The following is a 26,688-nucleotide window of genomic DNA, read 5'->3' as shown; positions in this document are numbered from 1 at the left end:
GAGGATCGGAGAAGACAGGATCAAGCAGCATTTTTACACAATGTGCAGGATTAACCCCTTAGGTTCCACAGTGAGTATAACAAGCATGATCTACTGCATATACAGACTGACTTTACTGTTGTGGGTTTAGTAACACTTTAACTGCAATCAGTCAGCCTTCCTGATCAACAGCAAAATTCTGGTCTCATATGTTAACTAAAAGACAAGAAAAATACAGGGGCTATCATTTCATACTTTTAAGATTATTAGTTATCCAGTTGTTTCTGGCTTTATGGCTTCTTTATGACAAGCGGCAATGCTTACTGCCATATGAAAAAGCATTCCGTGGATCGAATTTAGAGGACCATGTAGCAGTGGTTGGCAGGTGTTCAAACTCCACGGTCCAAGTTAAAAATGCAGCGGAAATGTTACAACCCAATCAGGCTGTAGCATTTGGGTGGGCAACCAAGTGGCTGTAAAATTCAGCCCCCCGTTTTTACCACATCCCCAGCCGCCTGTGTAAAAGAGCCCCAATATGTTCTGAGCTACGGACACGATACAAATAAAACGTTTGCACATCAAGAATGGTATTCAGCTGCAAGCACACTTGTATGTGTTTGTGATCTCTCTCTCTCTCTCTCTCTGTTGTGCTCATAAGTTTACATACCCTGGCAGAATTTATGATTTCTTGCCCATTTTTCAGAGAAGATGAATGATAACACAAAAACTTTTCTTTCACTCATGGTTAGTGTTTGGCTGAAGCCATTTATTGTCAATCAACTGTGTTTACTCTTTAAATCATAATGACAACAGAAACTACCCAAATGACCCTGTTTAAAAGTTTACATACCCCAGTTCTTAATACCGTGTATTGCCCCCTTTAACATCAATGACAGCTTGAAGTCTTTTGTGGATGAGGCTCTTTATCTTCTCAGATGGTAAAGGTGCCCATTCCTCTTGGCAAAAAGCCTCCAGTTCCTGTAAATTGGGCTGTCTTGCATGAACTGCACATCTGAGATATCCCCAGAGTGGCTCAATGGTATTGAGGTCAGGAGACTGAGATGGCCACTACAGAACCTTCACTCTATTCTACTGTAGCCAATGACAGGTCTACTTCACCTTGTGTTTTGGATCATTGTCATGTTGGAATGTCCAAGTACATCCCATGCGCAGCTTCCTGGCTGATGAATGCAAATGTTCCTCCAGTATATTTTGATAAATACTGCATTCATCTTGCCATCAATTTTGACCAAATTTCCTGTGCCTTTGTAGCTCACACATCCCCAAAACATCAGCAATCCACCTCCGTGTTTCATAGTAGGAATGGGGTGTAACTTTCATCATAGGCCTTGTTGACTCCTCTCCAAATGTAGTGTTTTTGGTTATGGCCAAAAAGCTCAATGTTGGTCTCATCACTCCAAATGACTTTGTGCCAGAAGGTTTAAGGCTTGTCTTTGTGCTGTTTGGCGTATTGTAAGCGGGATACTTTGTAGCATTTGCGTAGTAATGGCTTTCTTCTGGCAACTCGACCATGCAGCCCATCTTTCTTCAAATGCTTCCTTATTGTGCATCTTGAAAAAGCAACACTACGTTTCAGAGAGTCCTGTATTTCACCTGAAGTTATTTGTGGGTTTTAATTTGCATCCCGAACAATTTTCCTGGCAGTTGTGGCTGAAATTTTAGTTGGTCTACCTGACCGTGGTTTGGTTTCAACAGAACCCCTCATTTTCCACTAATTGATTCTTTGAACACTGCTGATTGGCATTCTCAATTCCTTGGATATCTTTTTATATCCCTTTCCTGTTTATACAGTTCGACTACCTTTTCCCGCAGATCCTTTGACAATTCTTTTGCTTTCCCTATGACTCAGAATCCAGAAACATCAGTGCAGCACTGGATGAAAGATGCAAGGGTCTGTCAGGAGTCCAGAAACTCACTGACCTTTTATACACACACACTAATTACAAGCAAACAGATCACAGGGGAGGATGGTTACCCTTAATAGCCATTCAAACCCCTTTGTGTCAACTTGCGTGCTTGTTATCAGGCCAAACTCACCAGGGTATGTAAACTTTTAAATCGGGGCCATTTGGGTAGTTTCTGTTGCCATTATGATTTAAAAAGAGTAAACACAGTTGATTGATAATAAATGGCTTCAGCAAAACGCTACCCATGAGTGAAAGAAAAGTTTTTGTTATTCATATTCTCTAAAAAACAGCCAAGCAATCATAAATTCTGCCAGGTTATGTAAACTTATGAGCACAATTGTGTGTGTGTGTATACATAAATAGTGTTGCACTATGGAAAATAATATGTGAATGAATTATGTATCACAATTAAAAAAAAAAAAAAAGTGTCAAATTTTATGTTTGACCATAGAATCTAATAAAGTGCAAAATACTCCATGCCATCCAAAAGTACAGATAGTGTGAAAAAAATGTGCAATCAATTTGTAAAAAGTGTAATCGGTAAAAATAAAAAACACAATGTATGAAAGTGCAAATTATATACAGAACCAATCAAAGACGAAAAAAAAAAAAAAAAAAAAAAAACAACTTCATATAAGTCCTTGTTCACTCATTACCCATAAAAATCCACCAAAAGGTGTATAGTCACCTTAGGAGTAGGCCTTTATTACGAGGGCCAAATGAGGCCTCAAAACAATCTAAGATCCAAGATGGCTGCTGCAGCTGTGCTATATATATATATATATATATATATATATATATATATATATATATATATATATATATATATATATATATATATATATATATATATATATATATATATATATATATATATATATATATAAAAAATACTCAGCTGGAGAAAGAACACTCAGAATAAAACCAAAGCCCGGATCAGTTAATAAAGGCAAGGATATCCTGCACATAGTTTATACTTACTTTGCCTTACTTGTGTAGACATCAAAAATCCTGATTCTGGGTGACACCATCTTGAATGGTGATGTCCAGGGGAGTTGCTAGGTCTGCAAAAGATCTGGGGCTAGAGCCCATAGCAGCGGTCAACAACCTTTTTTGCATGCCCGAGGGGGGGGGGGGGGAGAGGGGGACCAGAGGTAAGCAATTTTTCACGGGCGATGGCTGGTGTTGGCACTTCAATCATCATGGCATAATGGTTGATATGGTGTCAGGGTAATTGAAATGCATTATTTCTATTGTTACATTCTAATATATAATGAAGTGGTTCAACTCACCATACTGCAGAATCAGTGGGAGCCCTGGGCGTGTCACTTGCCACATCTCCTGCCACCAGATGCAGCGTCTTACTTGCCACTATCACTTGCCACTAGATGTGGATTGTCACTTGCCATGCCAGCCAGTGCCACCAAATGTGCATTGACGCTGCATTGGTGGCAGGCTGACAGCACTGGTCCATTTAGTGAGAGCAGGAGAGAGGTTATGTGGGGTGGGCAGTGAGAGATGGTGTTATCTCGCTGCTCCCCGCCGCACCTCCGACATTGAAGCAAGGGGGTCTGGCTGCAAAGTGGAGCTCCACGATGACCGTGCTGTGAGGGCGGAGGAACGCCGATTTGTGGAGGACAGTGAGAGATTATGTCATCTCATTGCTGCTCACCGCACCTCGATCCTAAATTGAAGAGGCCCTGCTGTGAAGAGCTTGCTTTTTTCCTCTCCTCCGCCTCTCTCATGCAGCCAGCCAGCCTGCCGCAGCAGCCGCAACCCGCTGGTTAGGCAGGGGACCCTGCAGCAAGAGACTCGGGGCTATGGGCCCCAGATTCAAGGCTATAGCCCCAATAGCCACCCCCTAGCAATGCCCCTGGTGATGTCAGTAGCCCTAGCACACTCAAGTAATATTCTTTATTATTTCCCTATGTTCCTATTTAGGCTGCTACATAAAGGTTTTTTTGAAGCTGCCATATACTGTGTGACTTTCAGCCAGTCGCCGAACTGAACTGGCCGAAATTTGCTTTGTAGATGGCCCAGTTGGCCGCCTCCTGTCAGACATTTTTTGACTGAAAAAAAAAAAAAAAAAAATCAAAAGGAGCCAGGCAGAAAATTGCCGGCCGAACAGTAGCTGCATCTAATCAGATGCAACCGCTGTATGGGTGTTCTGACAGTGTGTTGACAGCCTTAGGGAGGTGAGGGGACAGGCGAAGAAGCCAGCACAAAGAGTAATTAGACACTCCCAGAAGAGGGGAGGGCTATGACGTGCAAGGGTGCTGTGCTAGGGGTGCTGGGGTGCACTGGAGTCATGGGGCAGGCAAGGCACCCTGGAGTCACAATAAACAATAGACAATAACAAACAATAGACAATAAAGGATTCTCTGGGATGCACGGAAGTTATTAGATGACCCTGGGGTGCACAGGAGATCACTTGCAGTCACTAGATGACCCTGGGGTGCACGGGGGGGGGTCACTTGCAGTCACTAGATGACCCTGGGGTGCACGGGAGGTCACTTGCAGTCACTAGATGACCCCGGGGTGCACGGGAAGGGGTCACTTGCAGTCACTAGATGACCCCGGGGTGCACAGGGGGTCACTTGCAGTCACTATATGACCCCAGGGTGCACAGGAGGTCACTTGCAGTAACTAGATGACCCCGGGGTGCACCGGGGGGGTCACTAGATGACCCCGGGGTGCACCGGGGGGGTCACTAGGTGACCCCGGGGTGCATCGGGGGGGTCACTAGGTGACCCCGGGGTGCATCGGGGGGGTCACTAGTCTTCTGACTGCCCGAAGTGTCAGTGCTCCAGGTAGAAAGCTCCATATAGAGGAGACCCAGAGCTGAATCCCAAAGCCCCGGTTCACACAGGGGCGGCATGACTTGCAGGTCGCCTCACCAAGGCAACCTGCACACGACTTCCACGGCGACTTGCAAAACGACTTCTGTATAGAAGTCTATGCAAGTCGCCCCCAAAGTAGTACAGGAACCTTTTTCTAAGTCGGAGCGACTTGCGTCGCTCCTATTAGAACGGTTCCATTGTACAGAACGGGAGGCAACTTGTCAGGCGGCTAGGTCGCCTGACAAGTCGCCCCTGTGTCAACCGGCACAAAGGGGTGAGTATGACAACAGGGCCTGTAGCTGTTCCTGATTCTATCTAAAAACAAGAAAATATTTTGGTCTGTGATATACTTTTGAATATAATGTGCATTTCTACATAAATATATGTTGAGATTTTAAAATGTTCCCTTTAACCTTCAGCGCTACAGTAAAATCCTTTTAATTATCTCAAAACTATGAGCCAAGACTCTTCCATTCAGTCCTTAGCAGCAGCATTGCACTGAGACATCAATGAATAAATGTATGAAATCAGCAAGACTCTTAAACATAGCTGCCTAATGAAGGGAATGTTCTCAGTTTCTCTCATTCTCAGTTTCACATTCTGACCAGCGCTACAATTCAATCAAGGAGATAAATCAATATCAGGCGGTGGATGGGCTCAGCCTTACATGATGTTTTTCTGTTATTTCTGTGTGAGCTATTTCAGGTCAGATATTCACTTAAAATTCAGTATTTTGTACTGCTCCATTTGTTCAAAACCATTTTTTAGAAAAAAAACAAAAAACAAAAAAAACCACAGGAATAAAAGAACCTCTACTTATCCAAGGGTGAAAAAATGCACACGGTTGAAGTCTAAGCTTAGCACTGTCAACTAAATTACATTTGCAATTCAATTTCAGAACTGAGCAAAAAAAAAAAAAAAAAATTTACTTCAGCTGGGACTCACCGCCTCATTACCAGGTGACCAAAGTGCAGCAGTGCCAACAAGGGAAATCCAGGTATAGTAGAGAGAGTATGTGCAGATCAAAGCACATTACACACCCAGTTTATAGTAATTCTTTAGTACTATTCACTGACATTCTGATTTTAGCTCTGAAAGCTGAACTCCAGATATTATTAAATGTCCAATAACAACAGGAAGGAAATCTCTAGTATTAATAAAATATGATAGATACTGACAAGTATGTTGGAAATATTCAGTTCACATGGGTCAGAAAGGTAAAATTTTTCTAACTAACCAAATTTCTCTTTTTGTATCTTTCGATTCTGGTCACAGGTGATGAGAAAGCAGCAATTAAAAGTGTAAGGTAAGTCACAATTTGTTAAAGGGGAGTGCCACTTTTCTACTTCTGATCTATACATTAACCCCCTTAGCTTAGACCCACTCCATGTAACAAATGGGAGGGGGGGTACCATTTTACCAAAAATGTATTTGGTTTGTAGTATCAGCACTTTTGATGTCAGATTTCACAAAACTGAGATTAAAGGGGTTGTAAAGATAAAAATTTTTTCACCTTAATGCATTCAATGCATTAAGGTGAAAAAACTTTTGACAGTACCGCCGCCCCCAGCCCCCCCGTTTTACTTACCTGACGCCTCGAATCTTCGCTGCTCGTCCTCATTGCAGCTCAGCCTGGTCGCTGATTGGCTGCAGTGGATGGATTGAAAGCAGCGCAGCCATTGGCTCGCGCTGCTGTCAATCACATCCGATGACGCGGCGCGCCGGGGGGCGGGGCCGAGTGATACAGCGAGCGGCTATAGCCGCCGGCTGTATCACGGGAGCGCGCCCGCAAGCACTCACCACCATGCGAGGGAGCTCGCATTAAGGTGGTAAATGCTTGCGGGGAGGAGCTGAAACAGCTGCCGAGGGACCCCAGAAGACCAGGTTCGGGGCCACTCTGTGCAGAACGAGCTGCACAGTGAAGGTAAGTATGATATGTTTGTTATTTAAAAAAAAAAAAAAAATTACCTTTACAACCCCTTTAAGTGATCAAGTAGATGAACAAAACCCAATGACTTAGCGAGAACGCCAGCTTATGCGTAACATCTTCAGAAGAAAAGTATCCTCCAATCAGAATCTAACTGGTGGCCAGCAGGATAAATTTCACTGCAATTTCTAATTTTTATAGAGACTCTTTAATGACTAGGATAGTACCACTGGAGGCCAATGTGGTGCCTACATTTAAAAAAGGGATCTTTACCAAGTAACTATAGACCTGGTAGTTTAACTTCTATAGTCGAGAAGATACTGGACAGTTTAATAAAGGACCACATAGAACAGTTTTTGCTTGATTCACTGAAAATTTGTCTAAAGTTGTCTAACAAATCTATTTTTTTTTTAATGAGGAGATAAGCACAAAATTAGACAAAGGAGTGGCTGTGGATATAGTATACTTGGATTTTGCCAAAGCGTTTGACACACTTCCCCACATGTGGCAAATGTGTAAATTAGAGTCTACAGGCTTGGAAAATTCAGTTTGTAAATGGATAGAAAACTTAAAAACATAACTAAAAAGGCAATTTTTTTTTTAGTTTTGGACAGAGTGGAGATGGATTAGAACACCTATTAAGTTTTTATTGCTGTCTGTGTCCCCATTAGAGAGATCTACCCTCTCTATTTGTCCTGTTGACCATTATTCGTAAAAGGTAAAAGAAAATTAAACATTTTGAGTTGTTCCCAGAAAAATAATAGAGGGTACAATTTCTATGGGAGACACTTATTTCTGGTGACCTGGGGGACCGGAAAGGACTCCCTTAATTTGCAGGGATTTCCCCTCATATCCTGTTTTGGCTAGGATGTGAAGGTAAATCTTCCAATTGTGACACAGATGGCAACAAAAATAAAAATAGGCAGAGGATATAACCCTCCCTTACTTTATACAAAGGGGGAAAAAAAACAAAAACAAAAAAAAAACAGTTTTGCCTATAGTTCTACTCCTATGCCCCATGCACATGATCAGAAATGCTGCCAACAAAAGACTGATGTGAGCTTTTGGTCGGAAAATGCGACCATGTGTATGCTCCATCGGACTTTTGCTGGCGGAATTCCAGCCAGCAAAAGATTGAGAGCAGGTTCTCTATTTTTCAGTCGGAAAAAGTTCCTATCCGAAAATGCGATCATCTGTATGCAATTCCGACATGCAAAAAACCACACAAGCTCGGAAACAATTCGACGCATGCTCGGAAGCATCATTTTCTCAGCTCGTAGTGTTGTACGTCACCGCGTTCTTGATGGTCGAAAGTTCAGAGAACTTTTGTGTGACCGTGTGTATGCAAGCCAAGCTTGAGCGGAATTCCCTCGGAAAAACCATCCAAGATTTTTCCGATGGAAATTCCGCTCGTGTGTAGGGGGCATAATGATGATGCTCTATAACATATGCATTTTAATTCTTGACCAGAAATACAATTTAAGACATTTTATATGATACAAATCTGTTAGCATAAATTATGTTTATCCACATACTAAACCAGTTATATTGCTACAACTAAAGTCCTTTATATTGGCCAGATGTATTTTCTTTTATTATAACAACTAACCATGACCCCTTTCACACTGACGCGGTGTGATTTGACCGCACCACAGATGTAGCACAGTGTACCCGTTGGTTTGGTGCAGGTTAGCTGCATTTTCTCATAGAATTCTGTTATGTTCCATGTTTTTTGTGTGCTTTATGAAAGCATAATAGAATATATGACTATGAAAGAAAGGTTGGGACTTTACATGAAACATGCAATTGAAACGTGATACTCTACGGTGGTTGTCCGACCACAAAAAATTGTAGATTGTGACTGTACATACTGGATCTCAATGTCACAGCAACACAGGACAATGTATGCATAGGAATAGTATTTGTTTCATATATGATACATTTGTAGCTTAATGCATGGTATTAAATGGTAACAACATTGTAAAAAGTCAGGCACATTAATCCATATATCACATGATAGGTATATAAGAAATCATGATTGTTACAGCATCATACAATAAAATAAAGTAAAAATAATGAAATGATCCCATATAGTGTACATTATAAAAGCATCAGGATGGCTCGACGCGTTTCCAGATGCTGGTAATGTCTGAAATTAGTAAGGTTCAACTATTGGTAAGGGGTCTCGAATAACATGAGAGCGGGGGAGGAATAGAGAGAAAGAAAGGTACAAAACACATATGGGGCAAAAAACATCCCCCGAAACTTACAAAACACCTATGGGTCTGGCTGAGAGCGGTGGGGTCGGCACACCAGACAGGCAAGTCATCAGTCCCGGGAGCTGAGGCGGCATATCCCAAGAAAGGGTGCTGAAATAAACCCTCAGGAAACAAAATGTCCCTGGGAGTAGGGTGTCCCATGCAGGGTCAAATGGAGGTGGGTGGCGTGACCGTGAGTCATCTGAAATAGGTGTAACATAGAATGTATTAATAGGTGTAAGTGCTAATATAGAAAGGAAAAGGAATAACCTGAGATGACCCCAAAGGATGGGTAGGAAAGGGGAAGTGATGGGATAAGAATATCCCTTAACAAAGTAAGGCGTGAAGGTAATATCCCAATCATATGGATTAAAGTGGAGTTCCACCCACTTTTACAACTGTTCAGCATCCCTCAGTAAACTGTGCACTGTAAACGAATCGGATATTTTTTTTTTTTCTCAGCACCCACTGTATATCTGCTGTATTCATTTTTCACTTCCTCCTCCCTAGCCGTGGCCCATCGCATCATTTCCTGTTTGCAATGCCTTCTGGAAAGGGGCGGCAACTTCCTCTGACACTGCCGTTGCTATGGAAACCTGACCTGAAACCTATTACACTGCTTGTGCTGCACTGAGCATGTGCGAGATCTGCAAGAATGAGATCCAGGAAGAAATACAGTCTGGCTTCCGATGCCCACACTTAAGATGGCCATGGCCTGCTGTAAGTTTATAAAATAACAAACTACTGCTATAAACTAACAAAACAGACCTTGGTTTACAGACTAACTTTACTAGAATACATTAAGCTTGTGTATTATAGGGGTATTTTTATTTAAAAAGTATAATTGCGGCCGGAACACCACTTTACTGAATAAAAGTGAGGGCAAAGATCTAAAAAATGAAGGCAAATGTAAAAATGGTGAAAAACTGTAACATGAGCTACCTTGTGCTTCTGAGCCAAACCCTGTAATCCAAGATGGTACCACAGGTCCACGGGAGCCAACAGCCACAAGGGGCACATGTCAAACTAGGGGGAGTATAAACACTCAAATGTGATCTAAGGTTACCCCCCAAATCAGGCTGACAGAACGGTGGAGGGCAGGCGCCATCACCTGAGCAGAGTTTCCGCTTAGTAATTGGCGCCAAGTTCCCCACACACAGAGATGCCGTTGTTACCACACAGCTCCTACGCAACAACGCCAAAGTACTGGTGTGTTGCGTATGGCGCTGGAAGCGTGCGTCGATGCGCAGCGCGACATCCGCCCAATCCCCCAGTGCACCCGAAAGTGCGGAGAGAAAGGGGAGATATCCGGTGCGCATCGCAACTCCTGGAACTAAAAAAGCCAGCGGTCACAAGCAGCCCAAACCTCCCACAAACAGAACACCAAGAGATCTAGACCATAAAGGTGTTCAAAGGTGTATTGGTAATAGGTAATATTCATTCTCCTAAATCTCTCCAGAATGGAGCCCCGAAGTAGAACCAAACAATTGGATCCAGTTAGTATCATGCTGTATAAAGTGTGTAACGACAAGAGGACAGTAAACTGTCCAAGCTGCATGCTTCCATCCCTGAATACTTTGAAATAAAAGGGGAGGGGAGAAATAGGGAGTTTGGGACTTTACATGAGGCATAGGAAATTAGGTCCAATGCCTCCATCCCTGGTTGTCAATATGACTATTTCTCCCCTCCCTTTTATTTCAAAGCATGTCGTGTCAACATCAGAAGAAGAGAAGAGGGAAGAAGATGGTGGAGAAGACCGAGCCACCACTGGCAAAAGAGCGGGCAAAAGAGCAGAAGATAGCGGAGGAGCCTGGCAGAAGATACCGGAGAGCGGGAGAAGAACCAGAGAGCGCGCAGAAGAGGCCGGAGAGCGCGGAGAAGAAGGAAAAGACACCCCGAAGTCGGAAGAAGACCCCTGGAGCTGCCTAATAAATTACTTTAAAAACCTGTCTAGTGTGTTTTTTTATTGACACTTTTTTTCCTAGGTGAATGGGTAGGGGTACGATGTACCCCATACTCGTTCACATAGGGTGGGGGGCCGGGATCTGAGGGCCCCGTTATTAAAAGGGAGCTCCAGGATTCCGATAAGCCCCCCCCACAGACCCCGACAACCAGCGGCCAGGGTTGTCGGGAAGAGGCCCTTGTCCTCATCAACATGGGGGACAAGGTGCTTTGGGGTGGGGGGACGCAGGGTACCCCCCTGCCCCAAAGCACCCACCCCCCCCATGTTGAGGGGATGCGGCCTGGTACGGTTCAGGAGGGGGCGCTCGCTCGTCCCCACCCCTTTTCCTGACCGGCCGGGCTGCCTGCTCGGATAAGGGTCTGGTATGGATTTGGGGGGGGCCCCCATGCCGTTTTTTCGGCGTAGGGGGTTCCCTTTAAAATCCATACCAGACTCAAGGGCCTGGTATGCTCTTGGAGGGGGAACCCATGCCGGTTTATTTAAAATTTGGCGTGGAGTTCCCCCTCAAGATCTTCTGAGCACAGGTTGCATTCCAAAGTCGGATCATGCAAGACGGCGATCCGACTTTGATCCGACTTCAATAATAGTCAATGGGCTGAAGTAGGATTAAAGTCGGACCAAAGTAGTACAGGGAGCATTTTCAAAGTCGGATCGACTTGTGTCGGACCAGTTAGGACGGCTCCCATAGGGAAACATTGATTTTCACACGTCATGCGACATGAGCTCCCAATGTCAGAGCGTTTGTCGCACTAGTGTGAACCGGGCCTTAAACCCAACCTATGGCTATGAAGTAGCAACTGATATTTTACTCCTGTCTGCTTCTGTAGATTTCAATACAGCATTAGTTTTTATAGGACCTAAAACGTAGTGTGGCATTTTAAAGAGACCCTGTCACAATTTTTAACCTCTCCATTTTATTACTGCTAAGGAAAAGACAAACAGCAAAACTCATCATTAGTTCTTCCAGTGAAAAAAAAAAAAACATTTGTTTTACAGAAAGGACAGATACTCTTTTAAATACATTGCAAAATACACCTTCATGCTTGACAAACATGCACCTATTCCCATTATGTCACCTTTCTTTTCTGAATTTTGTTTGCTACTAAATTAAAGTGCAGTTTATGCAGCTGGTCATTGAATTGACAGCTCACATAACAGATGTAGTAATAAGTCTCTGACCCAGACCTCATTAGTATCTCAGGTCCAGCTAGAAACAATGTTTGAGAAGCATCACATTAAAGGAACAGACTGTCAGCTAGCCACTGAGGACCATTAAGAAACATTTTATGCTGATAAAAGATCTCTGTTCAAGACATTTATTTTCAACTAGTATAGTGAAGATCATCACTGTATGTTTCAGTGCTCTGTGCATGCTGTTTTCAATTTAACTTAATGAGTATCCTCTTTGTAGGAACACATTTGTTGTAATTGCATTTCACAGGTGTGAAGGCCTCTAAGAATACGGATGACCCTCACCATCTGTGTAATTACTAGAGGCTATTACTGAGTCAGAGGAGGCTGGAAGCCAAGCAAAAGTACCTACGTCAGCAAAATCTATTCAGACTATAGACAGCTTTCCCGTTTCCAGGAGAAAAAAAAAAAAATTCAATTCATGGCGGGGACATTAACAAAGAGTGATGCAGGTATAAAGCCTGCACCACTCTTCTAAACTGAGAAAAAGGGGCAGACCCTGCTCAACTTGAGAAAGGGGGTGCAAGCTTCTTTGCTAATGGAGACTGATCCACTCTGTTCTCTTCTCTGTGCTAGACAAGGCATAGAGAGCAGGAGCCATGTGCTCCAGCTCCCTTTCTCTTACCCACACCTAAATTACCAAAGGGATCACTGCAGTTTTCAATATAGAAAACTTCGCCAGACTGGATGTGACTTGTCTGTCAGCTTCTTTCCACTTGTACAGTGAACACATTACATTGTTAGCATGGAAAACTCCTTTACCTGCCTATATACACCATCATTAACCCAGGCAACTGCAGTGTGGGGTGGACAGGTAAGGCTGGCCATATTAGATACAGTTTTCCTTTAGATTTACCAAAACCATATAATATGAGGTCAAAACATAAACACTTTCAATTTGTATGCAACCAGGCAGGCCCTTGCATTACAGAGTTGAAGGTAAATCTAAAAAGGAACTTGAATAAGAAGATTATAAAATATATGGCCAGCTTAACAGAGAGAGCTGGAGCAAGTGGCTCCTACACTCTTTGTAATGTCTAACACAAACACAGAGAAGAAAAAAAAAACAGAGCCGATCTTGGCTTTAAAGGGGATGTAAACCCCCCCAAGGTTTTTGACCTTAATGCATTCTATGCATTAAGGTAAAAAAATCTTCTGTAGTGCTGCAGCCCCCCAGACACCCCTTTTATTTACCTGAACCCGATCTTTCCAGCAATGAGAATGAGCCCACACAAGTGTCCCCATGGAATGCGGGTCTCCGAGGGGGCTCTCAATGCAGGGAGGAGCCAGGAGCGCCACTGGGGGACCCCAGAAGAGGGGGATCGGGGCCACTCTGTGCAAAACCCTTGCACAGAGGAGGTAAGAATACCATGTTTTTTTTTTTTTATAACAAACACACCCTTTACAGTATTCGACCGTTCTATACCTCTCTCAGTTTCAATATCAGCTCCCTATTCCCTCTTTGGGGATCTGATCAATCACCATGAAGAGTTTTTTAACCTATATAACAAAGACCACATGGGCATTTTAATAAATAGACCGCATAATTTGTCTAACAAGTATAATTCACCCTCATTTTTAATTTTTTCTCCTGAATGTGGATGATAGAGAAAAAAAAAAAAAAAAAAAAAAAAAAACACAAACCTTTTATTATATGGGAATGTATACAAGCTCGGTGGAGCTGGTATTGCATTCCCCAAGAAATGTTCCAAACTTCCTAAAAATTGGTTTTAGATCTGATAGCACCACATAATTAGAAATTGTGTTCCCTCTTCTATAAGAGGGAACAGGTGGATACATAAAATGTTTCTTAAAAATGTCAAATATTTCTGGAAAAAAGGATGAAAATGTGAAACCAGTCATATCTTTCTTCCTACTATTTTTCTCAAGACTGAAACTACTATCTGGAAAATCCTATCCTGTGCATGAAGTTTTGTTAATACACCTCCCATTGTTTATTAAAACACTGTGTTGTATTTTTGCTAATATACTTGCAAAAAAAGATATTTCTTTTCATATTAACAGATGGCCCAACTCATCTGAAAGCCTCACTTACTATCCCATTGTTAGAACATCCTTGTCGGTTTACACACACACACACACACGCACACACTCTTCTTTTTATCAGTTTACCAAATGCAATGTAAGCGAACAAAAGAAAAACCTAAATCAAAATCAATATTTGGTTTGACCAACCTTTGGCTTCAAACCAGCATCAATTCTTACGCTTGCACAAAGTAAGGGATTTCATAGCAAGTGTATAATTTTGCACAAAGTAAGGGATTTTATAGCAGGTGTATATATAATTAACCAATTATACTAAGCAGGTGCTAATGATCATTAATTTCATTTGTAGGTCGAAATAGTCATTAATTGAAACAGCTGTGTAGGAGGCTTAAACCTAGGTGAGGAACAGCCAAACTCTGCTACTAAAAGATGAGGTTGTGGAAGACAGTTTTAAGCACAGAAACAAGACACAAGGTAATTATACTGCATCAGCAAGATCTCTCCCAGGAAAAGACTTCAAAGCAGACTAGGGTTTCAAGATGTGCTGTTCAAGCTCTTTTGAAGAAGCACAAAGAAATTGGCAATGTTGAGTACCATAGACACAGTTTTCGGCCAAGGAAACTTAATGAAGCAGATGAAAGACACGTCATGCTTACTTCCCTTCAACAAAGATTTTTAGCAGTGCCATCAGAACAGAACTGGTGGAAACCAGGTACACCCATCTACTGTCCAGAGATGTCTGGCCAGAAGTGGTCTTCATGGAAGAATGGCAGCAAAAAACAGCATACCGCCAACATGGAAACAAAGCTAAGCGACTCAACTATGCATGAAAACACAGAAACTGGGGTTCAGAAAAATGGCATCGGGGCTCTGGACTGATGAATCAAAACTTGAAATAATTGGCTGCAGCAAGAGGCAGTTTGTTTCCCAAAGGGCTGGAGAATGGTATAATGAGTGTCTGCAAGCAACAGTGAAGCGTGGTGGAGGTTCCTTGCAAGTTTGGGGCTGCATTTCTGTAAATGGAGATTTGGTCAGGATCAACGGTGTCCTCAGTGCTGAGAAATACAAGCAGACACTCCATCATGCCATACCATCAGGGAGGGGTGTGATTGGCCCTTAATGTATTCTGCAGCAGGACAACCACGCCAAACATACAGCCAATGTAATTAAGAACTATCTTCAGCATTAAGAAGAACAAGGAGTCCTGGAAAAGATGGTTTGGCCCCCATAAAGCCCTGAATGCACCATCATTGAGTCTATCTGGGATTACATGAAGAATCAGAAGGATTTGAGGCAGCCTACAGCCACAGAAGATCCAAGGTTAGTTCTCCAAGATATTTGGAACAACCTACCTACCGAGTTCTTTCAAAAACTGTGTGCAAGTATACCTAGAAGAATTGATGATTGATGCTGTTTTGAAGACAAAAGGGTAGTCACACCAAATATTGATTTACTTTCCATTTTGTTAATTGATAAAAATAAAATTATTAACACTTCTATTTCTGAAAGCATTCTTAATTTACAGCATTTTACACACACACACACACACACACACAGATCAGTAGACCATACCATTTTGATGACCCACATAATATTGAGTAAGTCACCCTTTTGTCATCAAAGAGAAAACCGATTCATCAGACCAGGCCACCATCTTCTATTGTTCTGAGGTCCAGCTCTGATGCTGACATGTAGGAACTTTAGACTGAGGACATGGGTCAGCATGGACACTCCGACTGGTTTGCAGCTACGCAGCCTCATACAAAACAAACTATGATCCCCATTATTTCTGCTTTCAACAAATTAACTTCATGAACATGTTTACTTGCTATCCAATATATTCCACCAACTTTCAGATTCCATTGTAAGGATATAATCACTGCTATTCACTTAACCTGTCAGTATTTCATAAACTGATCATATGCATATGACAATGCAAGATTTAGGCCTCTTGCACACTGGCAACCAGGGACAGTAAAAACTGGTTGGTTGATTTGCACGTGGGAGCCAAAGTGTTCTGTGCACAGGTCACAGCTGCAATGCTTTGCTTCATGGCCACGGCAAATTTAACTCAGATTGCCCAGTTTGAATGGTGGCACGGCCTGTCAAACTTGCCTATTGTAGTCCATGGGACTGCATTGCAAATGGAGCCAAATGCTTGTCTTGCAGTTTCAGTGTGCAATATTGCAATGCAAATCTACCTTGGGATTATTATTTTTTTTTTTTTTAATAATACATTTAGCATACGAAAGGATTGCTTTCAGAACACCTGAAAGCTGCTGCCATACCTCCCTCTGAGAAGCGATAAAAACCAGGTACCTGAATAAAGCATCTCATTTGCATGTGCTGTGGCATACATCTAACACACAATGCTCTCCAAGTTGTAAAACATACTTATAAAATCCCTGAGGCACCATCTCCCTAATCTCTATGATATTAAAATCTTCCCCCCAATTAAATATCTGCAGTCATGTTACAGACAGCAGAGTGCTCAGCGCTGAAACTACAACTGAACGTGAGATTGTTCAATTGAGTCCAGACATAGATGGTTAATCCTTAACCCTGACTATAGGGCAACCCTCATCTGCCAGTCTCACAATGACATCTGTCCTCGCTCCTGCAGTGCTGATATTGAGGGTGATCTGCAAACACAGAGAATGCCCCTAACAGTAGTGGCCGCAATGCAACTGCCCTTTCAAATGCACCACAGATAATACAGAAAGCAGCTGAAATTGAGGATTGGAATCAATCACAGCATCAGGAGTATTTTTCAGAAAGAAAGTTTATTATAAAAAAAACAAAGTATTTTTCTATTAACTATTGTGCTGGTTTAAAAACTGCAAGGTGGAGCATTTGACTATAAATTTCCCTTAAAGTGATTGTAAACAATCACCTTGTAAAACAACCCAGTTTAAAACAGAAATGAAAGGCAAAACATTTGTGTAGAGATATAAAAAAAAAAACAAAAAAAAAAACAAAAAAAACAAACACATTATAAATCCCTTTTTTTATAAATGATCACCTTATCTCAGCTGCATAAGAGCTGGGGGGAGGAGGAAAAGCAGCAGCACACTGAGCTTCCCAGTGAATGGCTGTGCAGCGGGGGCGTGTCAGGACAAATCTGATTATTGGAGAGCATACTGAGTTTCCAGCACAGCTAGAGAACTGACTATGGTGTGCTCTCCTGCTTAGTGTGGTCAGTTTTTAATAGGAAAACAGAGGGACACCAGGGATTTGACAAGAAAGCAATACAGAGAACAGGTTACTTTTTCATATAAGTACCTGTACATAATACAGCAGGCACATATCAGGAATATGAAATGTTGGGGTAACAAATGCTTTAAAGTGGATGTAAACCTTCACATATACCCAGTGAAGTGAACAGCCTCAGATTATACACAGAGAGGAAAGAAATCTCCCTAAATAAGTTTTACATGTATATCTCCTGTCTTCAGCTTTATATATTGTTTAGAAACTTCAGATCGTGTTAGGAGATTTTCTCTTCCTGGTTAGCACAATGGAGCAGGAGACAGCCACGGGACTTAGTGTTCTGAAGAGAGATAAGAAAACACTGCAGATTTATGTGCCCAGCTCAAATTTCATGAATCGTGTTTACATCCACTTTAAGGCTACTTTCACACTGGGGCGGAGGTGTGACTAGCGGCGCTTTACGGTCGTTTTGGCAGAGCTTTTCAGTTGCTAGTGGGACGTTTTTAACCCCCGCTAGTGGCCGAAAAGAGAGTTAAAAGCGCCCGTGTTGCAGCGCTTCGGCAGTGCTGCCCATTCATTTCAATGGGCAGGGCGTTTTGGGAGCGTGTATACACCACTCCCAAACCACCCCAAAGATGCTGTTTGCAGGACTTTTTTCCCATCCCGCAAGCACACTGCCCCAGTGTGAAGGCACTCAAGCTTTCACACTGGGGAGGCATGAAAGGTGCTTTTCAGGCACTATCTTTAGCGCTAAAACGCCTGAAAAGTGCCTCAGTGTGAAAGGGGTCTATGTAATAACAAATGTAATCTTCAAAAAAACAAACCCATAGGGGAAATGGAAAAAGCACTCTGGTCCGTAAGGGTGTAAAGGAACGAGCCCTGAAATGGTTAAAGTGACCACACAACTCTATACCTACCGTAATTCAGCAGTCCACAGTTCATTGTTCCAGAAGGTCTGGCCTTTGTCTATGTGTTCCATATCAAAACTTTAACCCTGCTCTAATCTGCCTTTTTTAGACAGTAAGGGCCAGTTCACACCACAAAAACCAGTCCAGATGCGTCTCGAATGCATTCCTACATGTGCATTTACATACCCTTTTAAAGCGGAGTTCCACACAAAAATGGAATTTCCGCTTTAAGGGAGGTAACCTCCTGGCATGCCACATATGGCATGTAATTTTTTTTTGGGGGGGGGAAGAGACGGATACCCTCTTTTTAGAGGACCCCAGCTCCCACTTCCTCCCGACGCACCGCGGCACCAGGAGATCACCTCTCAACTTGGCAATCATCTGGGACATGTCACAGGTCCCAGATGATTGCCCGGCCAGTCACGGCGCGCATGTGCAGGCGCCCACAGTTACAATGCCGGCACCACAGAGAGGGGGGGGGGCGAGCAGGGCTTAGTTCCCCGAATAGCTGGACCGTGGAACAGGTAAGTGTCCTATTATTAAAAGTCAGCAGCTGCAGTATTTGTAGCTGCTGACTTTTATTTTTTTTATTTTTTTTTAAGCAGAACTCCGCTTTAATGCATTTTTTTTTTGCATTCTGGTGTGTTTTTTCCATGAGTTAAGACCAGAGAAATTTTTAAAAAAGGACTCAGCACAGTGCGACTTTTGAAAAGGACCCGGCAATAGACTCCAGTGCGATTTCAGCCCCATAGACTTCTAGGTTATCCCATAAGTTGCAACAGCATACGTCTTTGATGGATAAGTGTTTTAACCCTCTCCTCCCTGGTCATCCTTGCTTCCTATAACTCTCCTCCCAATCACATTCTATTCACAACTGAGCGTAGCAGAAATGCACGTTCCCACTTACTTTTTTTTTGCGTGTTTATATGCATAAATGGGCATCGCACATAGGGCAGCCTATTACCTTGCCTGACTTTACTAAATTGAAATTTGATTTTTTAGCTTTGGTTAGTGACCTTTTGGTGGCAGGCTGTTTACATGAGATTCCATTATTCCTCAAATTGAAGAAACAATCAGGGGTATACATATATATTCAGTTAATATAAAAATATGGCTGGGGAGATGAGTGGAGGAGGATGGGTATGTCTGCAATTAAACCAAAATACAATGTTCTTAATGGTAAAGTGTTTAACAAAAAAAAAGTGGACATGTCAAATTAATGATAAATACAGACTAGGGTTGTCCCGATACCGATACTAGTATTGGTATCGGCACTGATACCGAGCATTTGCTCAAGTACTTGTACTCGGGCAAATGCTCCCGATGCTTCCCCCGATACCTGTACAGTCAGCGGTGATCGGCGTGTGGGGGAGTTACAAGCTTCTCCCCCCCGTGGCTTTCAGCTGCTTTAGTGACATACGGCGGTGATCGGTGCTTGTAAATCAACCACACACGATCACCGCTGACTGTCACCTCATCCTCCTCAGTCCCCCTCCGTTGCTCTGTCCCCCTCCGTTGCTCTGTCCCCCTCCGCTGTCCTCCTCCGTTGCTCTGTCCCCCTCCGCTGTCCTCCTCCGTTGCTCTGTCCCCCTCCACTGTCCTCCTCCGTTGCTCTGTCCCCCTCCACTGTCCTCCTCCGTTGCTCTGTCCCCCTCCACTGTCCTCCTCCGTTGCTCTGTCCCCCTCCGCTGTCCTCCTCCATTGCTCTGACCCCCTCCGCTGTCCTCCTCCATTGCTCTGACCCCCTCCGCTGCTCTGTCCCCCTCCGCTGTGTGAATGAACAGAGTCATGTGACTCTGTCTATTCACATAACTGAAACATTGTAATCTCCTGTGATTAAGCCGCTGTCTTCTCTCCATTCATTCTCAGTGCAGCTGAGGCTGCAGAGAAAGGGACTGGGGAATCTCTATCCTCTGTCTCTTTCTCTGTCTCAAAGGGGAGATATCAGAGGTCTGTTAAGACCCCTGATATCTCACCAAAGCCCCCCAACACAACAGGGCTGATTAAAAAAAAAAAACACACATATTGCAATAAAGAATAAAAAAAATATATATATTATTGTAAAAAATAATAAATGTAAATGAAAAAAAAAAAAGAAATCACAGACACCGTTCACCCCCCCCCCCCCCCTAAAAAAAAATAAACTAAAAAAAAAAAATTTTAAAAAACACTGTCACGTGACATTAAAAAAAAAAGTATCGGTAATCGGTATTGGCGAGTACTTGAAAAATAGTATCGGTACTTGTACTCGGTCCTAAAAAAGTGGTATCGGGACAACCCTAATACAGAGAGACACATCTCTAAAAATGATATACTTTATAGTAGTTAAAGTGGTTGTAATCCCTTACATTTACCCAGTGAAGTGACTGGCCTCAGGTAATACACAGAGATGAAACTAATCATCCGACATAAGTTGTACCTGTTTATCTGTAGACTTCTTTTCTCTACAGCCATTCAAAGTCACGAATTTATAAGCTTGTCTGAACTGTCAGAAAAAAAATTAAAAAATAAAAAAAAGGGAGGGGAGAGAGCTGAAATTACACTCTGCAGCGCTTAGTGAAGAGAGCTGTGAGAGCTGATTGGAGGAAAGGGAAACACCCCTTCACACAGCACACAGGAACAGAGCTGAGGCTGTCAAATCAGCTGGAGATCCCTCCCCTGTCACCATTTTTTCCTTGGTGTCAGGAAAACTTGTCAGAAGTGATTCATGCTGATAGCAGAAGAATGAGGCAGCAGACAGAAATGCCACGTAGTTCTATTGTTAGAGACAAGTGCACACTATTGAGCGATCTGCTTTGTTCATATTTCATGTCTGAGGTTTACAACCTCTTCAATGATGCAAGCACTCTTCTAAGCTTAAAAAAAAAAAAAAAAAACTGGAACAGAGGCTGCTCTTTACAAAAGGGGCACAAGCCCCTTTGTTAATTAGGAGCACAGTCCCCTGTTCTGCCATGCCTGACAGATACAACACAGAGTACATGAGAGCTGGAGCCGTTAGCTCTAATCTCTCTGCAGTCTCATCCCCCACTTGGTCCAGAGTGGATGAGGGAAGAGGATTGTTACCACTTTGCAGTCTCTGCTTGTGTAGGATAATCACAGGAATTGAGAGGGAACTGAAATGTCTGCCGATGGTGACAGTTCACATCCCCTACAACAAGGTCACACCTGGCGGGAATCTGGGGTAGCTTTTTATATCAAAAACTGCCATATTCACTGCCATATGCACTAGTTTCTATTTCATTCTGAAATAGAAACTGACACAGGTGGCACAGATAGACTTGAAACAAGTCTATCTGCCTAGGTAATGTGGTGCCAGCCACTCCAGACAGTTTCCTGCATCTTTATAGTAGAACAGGGAGCATAGTTAATTCCACTGTAGGTGTGTGTGAAAATATTGCCGTTATTTCAAAAAAAGGTGTTGAATGGAAGAGCTTAAGTTTGTACCTTGAGCTGCCAATCAAAGTCTTGTAGGTATGCTGAGGACATGCCACACACTTTCTGCAGGAGTGCATCTCTTATTTCAGGTTTTCTGCCCTTTATACAGGTTATTATTACCCCTTGATGCTCTGTAGTTAAACCATTTAGATGATTATCCAGCTGGGAAGAAAAAAAAAAAAAAAAAAAAAAAATCAAACAACTCTTGTTTTATGCTTTAGCTTCATTATACAATTCATACACAAACCATTTTTACATTGCTTGGTGTGTGTGTGTGTGTGTGTGTGTGTGTGTGTGTGTGGGGGGGGGGGGGGGGGGGGGGGGGGGTTGTGCAACATATGGGGAAAAAAAAAAAAACTTTTTGGAAGAAAATGTCACCAAAAGAAAAAAAAATCTCTATCTCCACAAAAGATCAAAGCATGCAGCTCCAGCTTTCTCTATTCTCTGCACTGTCCCTGTCACAGCCACAGGGAGTAGGATCTGCACCATAGTCTACAGCTGGCCATACACCTATAGATTATCTGCAGATTTTCTATGGTTAGATAGAAAATGTGCAACAGATCTCTCCATGTTCGCTAAACTGTGTGGATGGAGGAATCTCCCACTTTTTCCATCTAACCATAGAAAATCTGCAGATAATCAATAGGTGTATGGCCAGCCTAATGCTGGCCATACACTATACAGAAAATCGGCCGAACCCATTTTCGAAAAACGAACGTTCGACCGTGACCGCAAACGATCGTGCCATCATATAATGTCCGATAATCTGTTCAGTGGACATGAATAAATAATTTTGTGTTCGTTTTTTTACATATACCTAGTGCAGGCAGTTCGGACGGGAAACACATTAACCTTGCAATTTATCGTACGTTCGGCAGAAATTTTCCAAACATGCCGTTCGTTTTTTTTCCACAAAAACGTCACAAACGATTATCGATTTGTACCCACTAACTTGCTGAAAAACGAACGAAGTGTCCATTCGAACGATTTTTCGGCCGATTTTTCGTATAGTGTATGGCCAGCATTAGTTTAGAAGAGATGTGCAAGTATTGTGCTAGCAAACTCTTTGTTAATCTACTTCTACACCTGGGAGTAGGGGTGGGGGGTGGGGGTAAATTAAGCTAAAATGTCTTTTTTTTCCCCTTATATAAGGTCTAAGTTACCCACAAACTAAACAACTGAGTATGTCAGCATTTCCTTCTAGAGGATTTTCCACAGGCACAAATGAATTAAAAAATAAAATAAACAGTTTTCATTTACCGTCTCTTGAGGTTCATCTTTACCAACAACGGCTTTAATAAATGCTTTTGTATCTTCTAAAACTTGCAGCCATTCTCTCAGGTTCCAGACATTGCCATAATCCTGAAATCGAGGATATGACCGGCCACAAATTCCATCAACAACTTTGTGAAGGAACTGGAAAGGTCAAAGAAGAAAAATAAATGAATTTATATCATAATTCTATTGCAGCTGTTTTGTCCAGAAGACCAACAAAAAAGTTAAAGGTGAACTCCGGGGAGAGAAAAAAATCCTCCCTTGTAGTGGGGCTGCCCCTGAACTGCAGAGGTTAAATGCTTCTTTACATCTGGGGGACTGGGAAAAGCAGGATTACTTCTCTGATCCTCTGCGAGACTGGTACCCACAGCCTCCTCTCCCCTATGCTCTGGCGGCCAGATGCCCTCTGACATCATCAAGGCCAATGCAGGGCCCATACACCTGAATGGGTGTGAGGACACAGGAGAACAAGACACTGCCACAGCATACGGAAGAAGAGAAAAGCACTACCTGCCGATGATGGATCAGCCAGAACACAGAGTGGAGCAATACCTTATTACAATGCATTGGACTGTTTATTACTTTTTTTCATTCAACTCCATGCTCTGCAGTGTGATGTGATGAGCTGTGGTGCAGTGACATGCTATGTGATGTGTATAGGTGCAGCACCTCCGCATTTATATACAACCCACCTGAATGCAGCTTGTGTCCATACAGATTAATGCCACTCAGCGGACATGGTGTGAATGAACCCTAAGGCTGTGAGGGAAAGGGCTAGACCACATATGACAAACACGAGGCCTGGGGGCCAAATCCGGCTCACCAGGCCTTGTCATCATGTAGCCCTTGCACCCAGTTTTGCAGCCGGAACGTAGTGGAACTACGTTTCGCCACCTCTGGCTCTCACCCTCCACTCCCCGTTTCACTTGTAAACCCAGAAACCTTCTATGTTTATAAGGGACAGCATTGCCCTCAGTGATTCCTGGATGCAACAGATCTCTGCACACCCTCACAGTGGGGACAGATCTCAGGAGAGGGAGAGAGAACAATCTCCCTGCAAGACAAGGCACCCTAAACACTGGACTCTGCACGCAGTGCACCCCTGAGCCCTGGACTCTACACGCACCGCACCCCTCAGCCCCGGACTCTGCACGCAGCACACCCCTCAGCCCTACACTCTGCACGCAGCGCACCCCTCAGCCCTACACTCTGCACGCAGCGCACCCCTCAGCCCTACACTCTGCACGCAGCGCACCCCTCAGCCCTGCAAGCAACGCACCCCTCAGCCCTGCACTCTGAACGCAGCACACCCCTCGGCCCTGCACGCAGCGCACCCCTCGGCCCTGCACGCAGCGCACCCCTCGGCCCTGCACTCTGCACGCAACGCACCCCTCGGCCCTGCACGCAACGCACCCCTCGGCCCTGCACGCAACGCACCCCTCGGCCCTGCACGCAACGCACCCCTCGGCCCTGCACGCAGCGCACCCCTCGGCCCTGCACTCTGCAAGCAAGGCACCCTTGAGCCATGCACTCTGCAAGCAACACAACCCTGAGCCCTGCACTCTGTATGCAGCGCACCCCTGATACAACTGGCCCTTTGAGGGTAACCATACTGTGGATGCAGCCCGCAAGGAAATGGAGTTTCACAGTGCATCCTCCATCCTAAGGCAGTCTCTGACTTGCTGCATCTTCTAATGCACATAGGTGTCCAATGCAGACTACAAGTGGTTGTGACATTAGCCAGACATGGTCCCCTGTGGTCACCATCAGAAAAGCTGAACTGAGAAATACCACTCAGCCCTCCGCAGTATTCAGGAGGACAGGAAGTGGTATGAGATCAGATACAACAAAGGCTGAGAGAAGGAGAAAAGAAGTGCTTTCTACCCCAATGTCACTGAGTGAGGATCCATGTCTCCCCTGTACAGAAGAGTGACACCACACCGCCCGAGCCTGTGACTAGAAGAGAAGCCCCCACCAATCACACACACAGGCGGCACCGCGCTCACCCACCTCCGGACATTGCTCTATAGGCAGCCTAGACAGGAGCCCCAGACCTTCCATACTCCACACTGCTTCTCACATCACATGACCGTAGCCATCACTTCCTGGCAGAGCGGCCAATCAGCGGCCAGACCCGGGGGTGTGGTCAGGTGATCTTGCAGCCGACGGGCAGATCGCGGGAAAGGGCGTGGTGATGGGCGGATCCGGGGTGACAGCTGGGCGGATCTCTGAGCTCTGCAGGTTATCATTCAGTACAGTGCCAAGAGAACAGAGGAGGGGAGAGAAATACATAGTGAGGGGACTTCTCTCTCTATCACTGATCTTTTACATGTATTTTGGTATTTTATGTTTTCAATAAAGCTGGATGATTTTTTGGAAGTGCATCTGCCTGGATCCCCATTATCGTCTACTGTGTACAGCTGGATGAGCTGCCAGTCACCCGATGATATGAGAAGTATAGACGATTGTCCCACCTGGAGCAGCTGTGCATGGGAACCAATCAGCTTCTATCTTTCATTGTCAAAGTTTAAATCACCTTTCACACTAAAGAGCCGGTCGTTTTTGCGGTGCTTTCGCAGGGTCTTAGCGGAGCTTTTTGGGCGCTAGCAGGCTGGGGTTTTTAAGGTCACGTGACCTTAACCACTTGAGGACCGGAAGGATTTGCCCCCTTAATGACCAGGCCATTTTTTGCAATATGGCACTGCGTCGCTTTAACTGACAATTGCTCAGTCTTGTGACGTTGCACCCAAACAAAATTGTCATCCTTTTTTTTCCATCACATAGAGCTTTCTATTGGTGGTATTTGATCACCTCTGCAGTTTTTATTTTTTGAACTATAAACCAAAAAAGAGCGACAATTTTGAAAAAAAAAAATTTTTTTTTCTTCTTTTTTTCCCAATGGATCAAAAACATCAAAAAACGCTGGTGAGCTGCGTTTTTGAGCATTTATCGGAGTTCATCAGAGTTTTTTGATGTTAGAGCATTTTTACAGCTGAAAAACTGCTCTCAGAACCCACTAGTTTTGGGGTTTTTTTAAAGCCAAAAAATACCCCAAGCCAAAAACTGCTGATAACAGCCTATGTGTACATGAACACACAGGATAACATGATGGGGAGTTTATTGACTGTAGAAAAAAATGTCTGAAGCCAAAAACACCTGCTGTAAAAACGTCCAAAAATGTCTAGTGTGCAAGAGGCCTAAATGTCACTGGCAGGGAAGGGGTTAACACTAGGGTGCGATCAAGGGGATAAATGTGTTCCCTCATGTGTGTTTCTAACTGTGGGGGGATGGGACTGACTGGAGGAGGAGACATATCACTGTTCCTAATTACTAGGAACAGCAGATCTGTCTCTCCTCTCCTGTCAGAATGGGATTTGTGTGTTTACATACACAGATCCCCATTCTGGCTCTCGTGCCCACGATCGTGGGTGGCCGGCGGACATTGTGGCCGCCAGCCATGCGCATTGGGTTCCCCGGCATGCAGCGGGTGCGCGTCTGCTGTGGCTCTTAAAGGAGCTGCAATACAGGTATGGCAATTAGCGGGAACGACCTGACCTGCCTCTGTATAATGACGGCAACTGGTCGGCAAGTGTTTAAAAAAAAAGACCCATTTTGCAGCGCTTTCAAATTGCTTTTAAGGCACTTTGGAAGCGCTGCCCATTCATTTCAATTGGCAGGGGCGTTTTTGGAGCACTTTTTTTAGCGCTCTAAACAAGCCCCAAAGATGCTTCTTGCAGGACTTTTTTTTTACTGTCCCGCAAGCTCGC

At 43.7% G+C, this 26,688-nt stretch overlaps 1 protein-coding gene across 1 annotated transcript in view; it reads right to left on the bottom strand.

Moving 5' to 3' along the window:
* The window catches only part of COMMD8 (COMM domain containing 8), a 37,382-nt gene extending 12,286 nt beyond the window's left edge, over window positions 1-25,096 (bottom strand). Inside the window, exons 1-3 of the mRNA XM_073608487.1 lie at window positions 24,932-25,096; window positions 22,907-23,062; window positions 21,656-21,808 (exon numbers count right to left, since the gene is read on the bottom strand). Of these exons, the coding sequence (XP_073464588.1) occupies window positions 21,656-21,808; window positions 22,907-23,062; window positions 24,932-24,982 (360 nt within the window). The 5' untranslated portion in view covers window positions 24,983-25,096. The remainder of the gene's footprint in view (window positions 1-21,655; window positions 21,809-22,906; window positions 23,063-24,931) is intronic.
* Between the last annotated feature and the right edge of the window lie 1,592 nt (window positions 25,097-26,688).

The sequence above is a fragment of the Aquarana catesbeiana genome, linkage group LG01 (genome assembly GCF_042186555.1).
Source record: "Aquarana catesbeiana isolate 2022-GZ linkage group LG01, ASM4218655v1, whole genome shotgun sequence".
Taxonomy (NCBI): Eukaryota; Metazoa; Chordata; class Amphibia; order Anura; family Ranidae; genus Aquarana; species Aquarana catesbeiana.
Note: the sequence above shows the minus strand (reverse complement) of the source record. Positions and strands in the feature narration are given on the sequence as shown.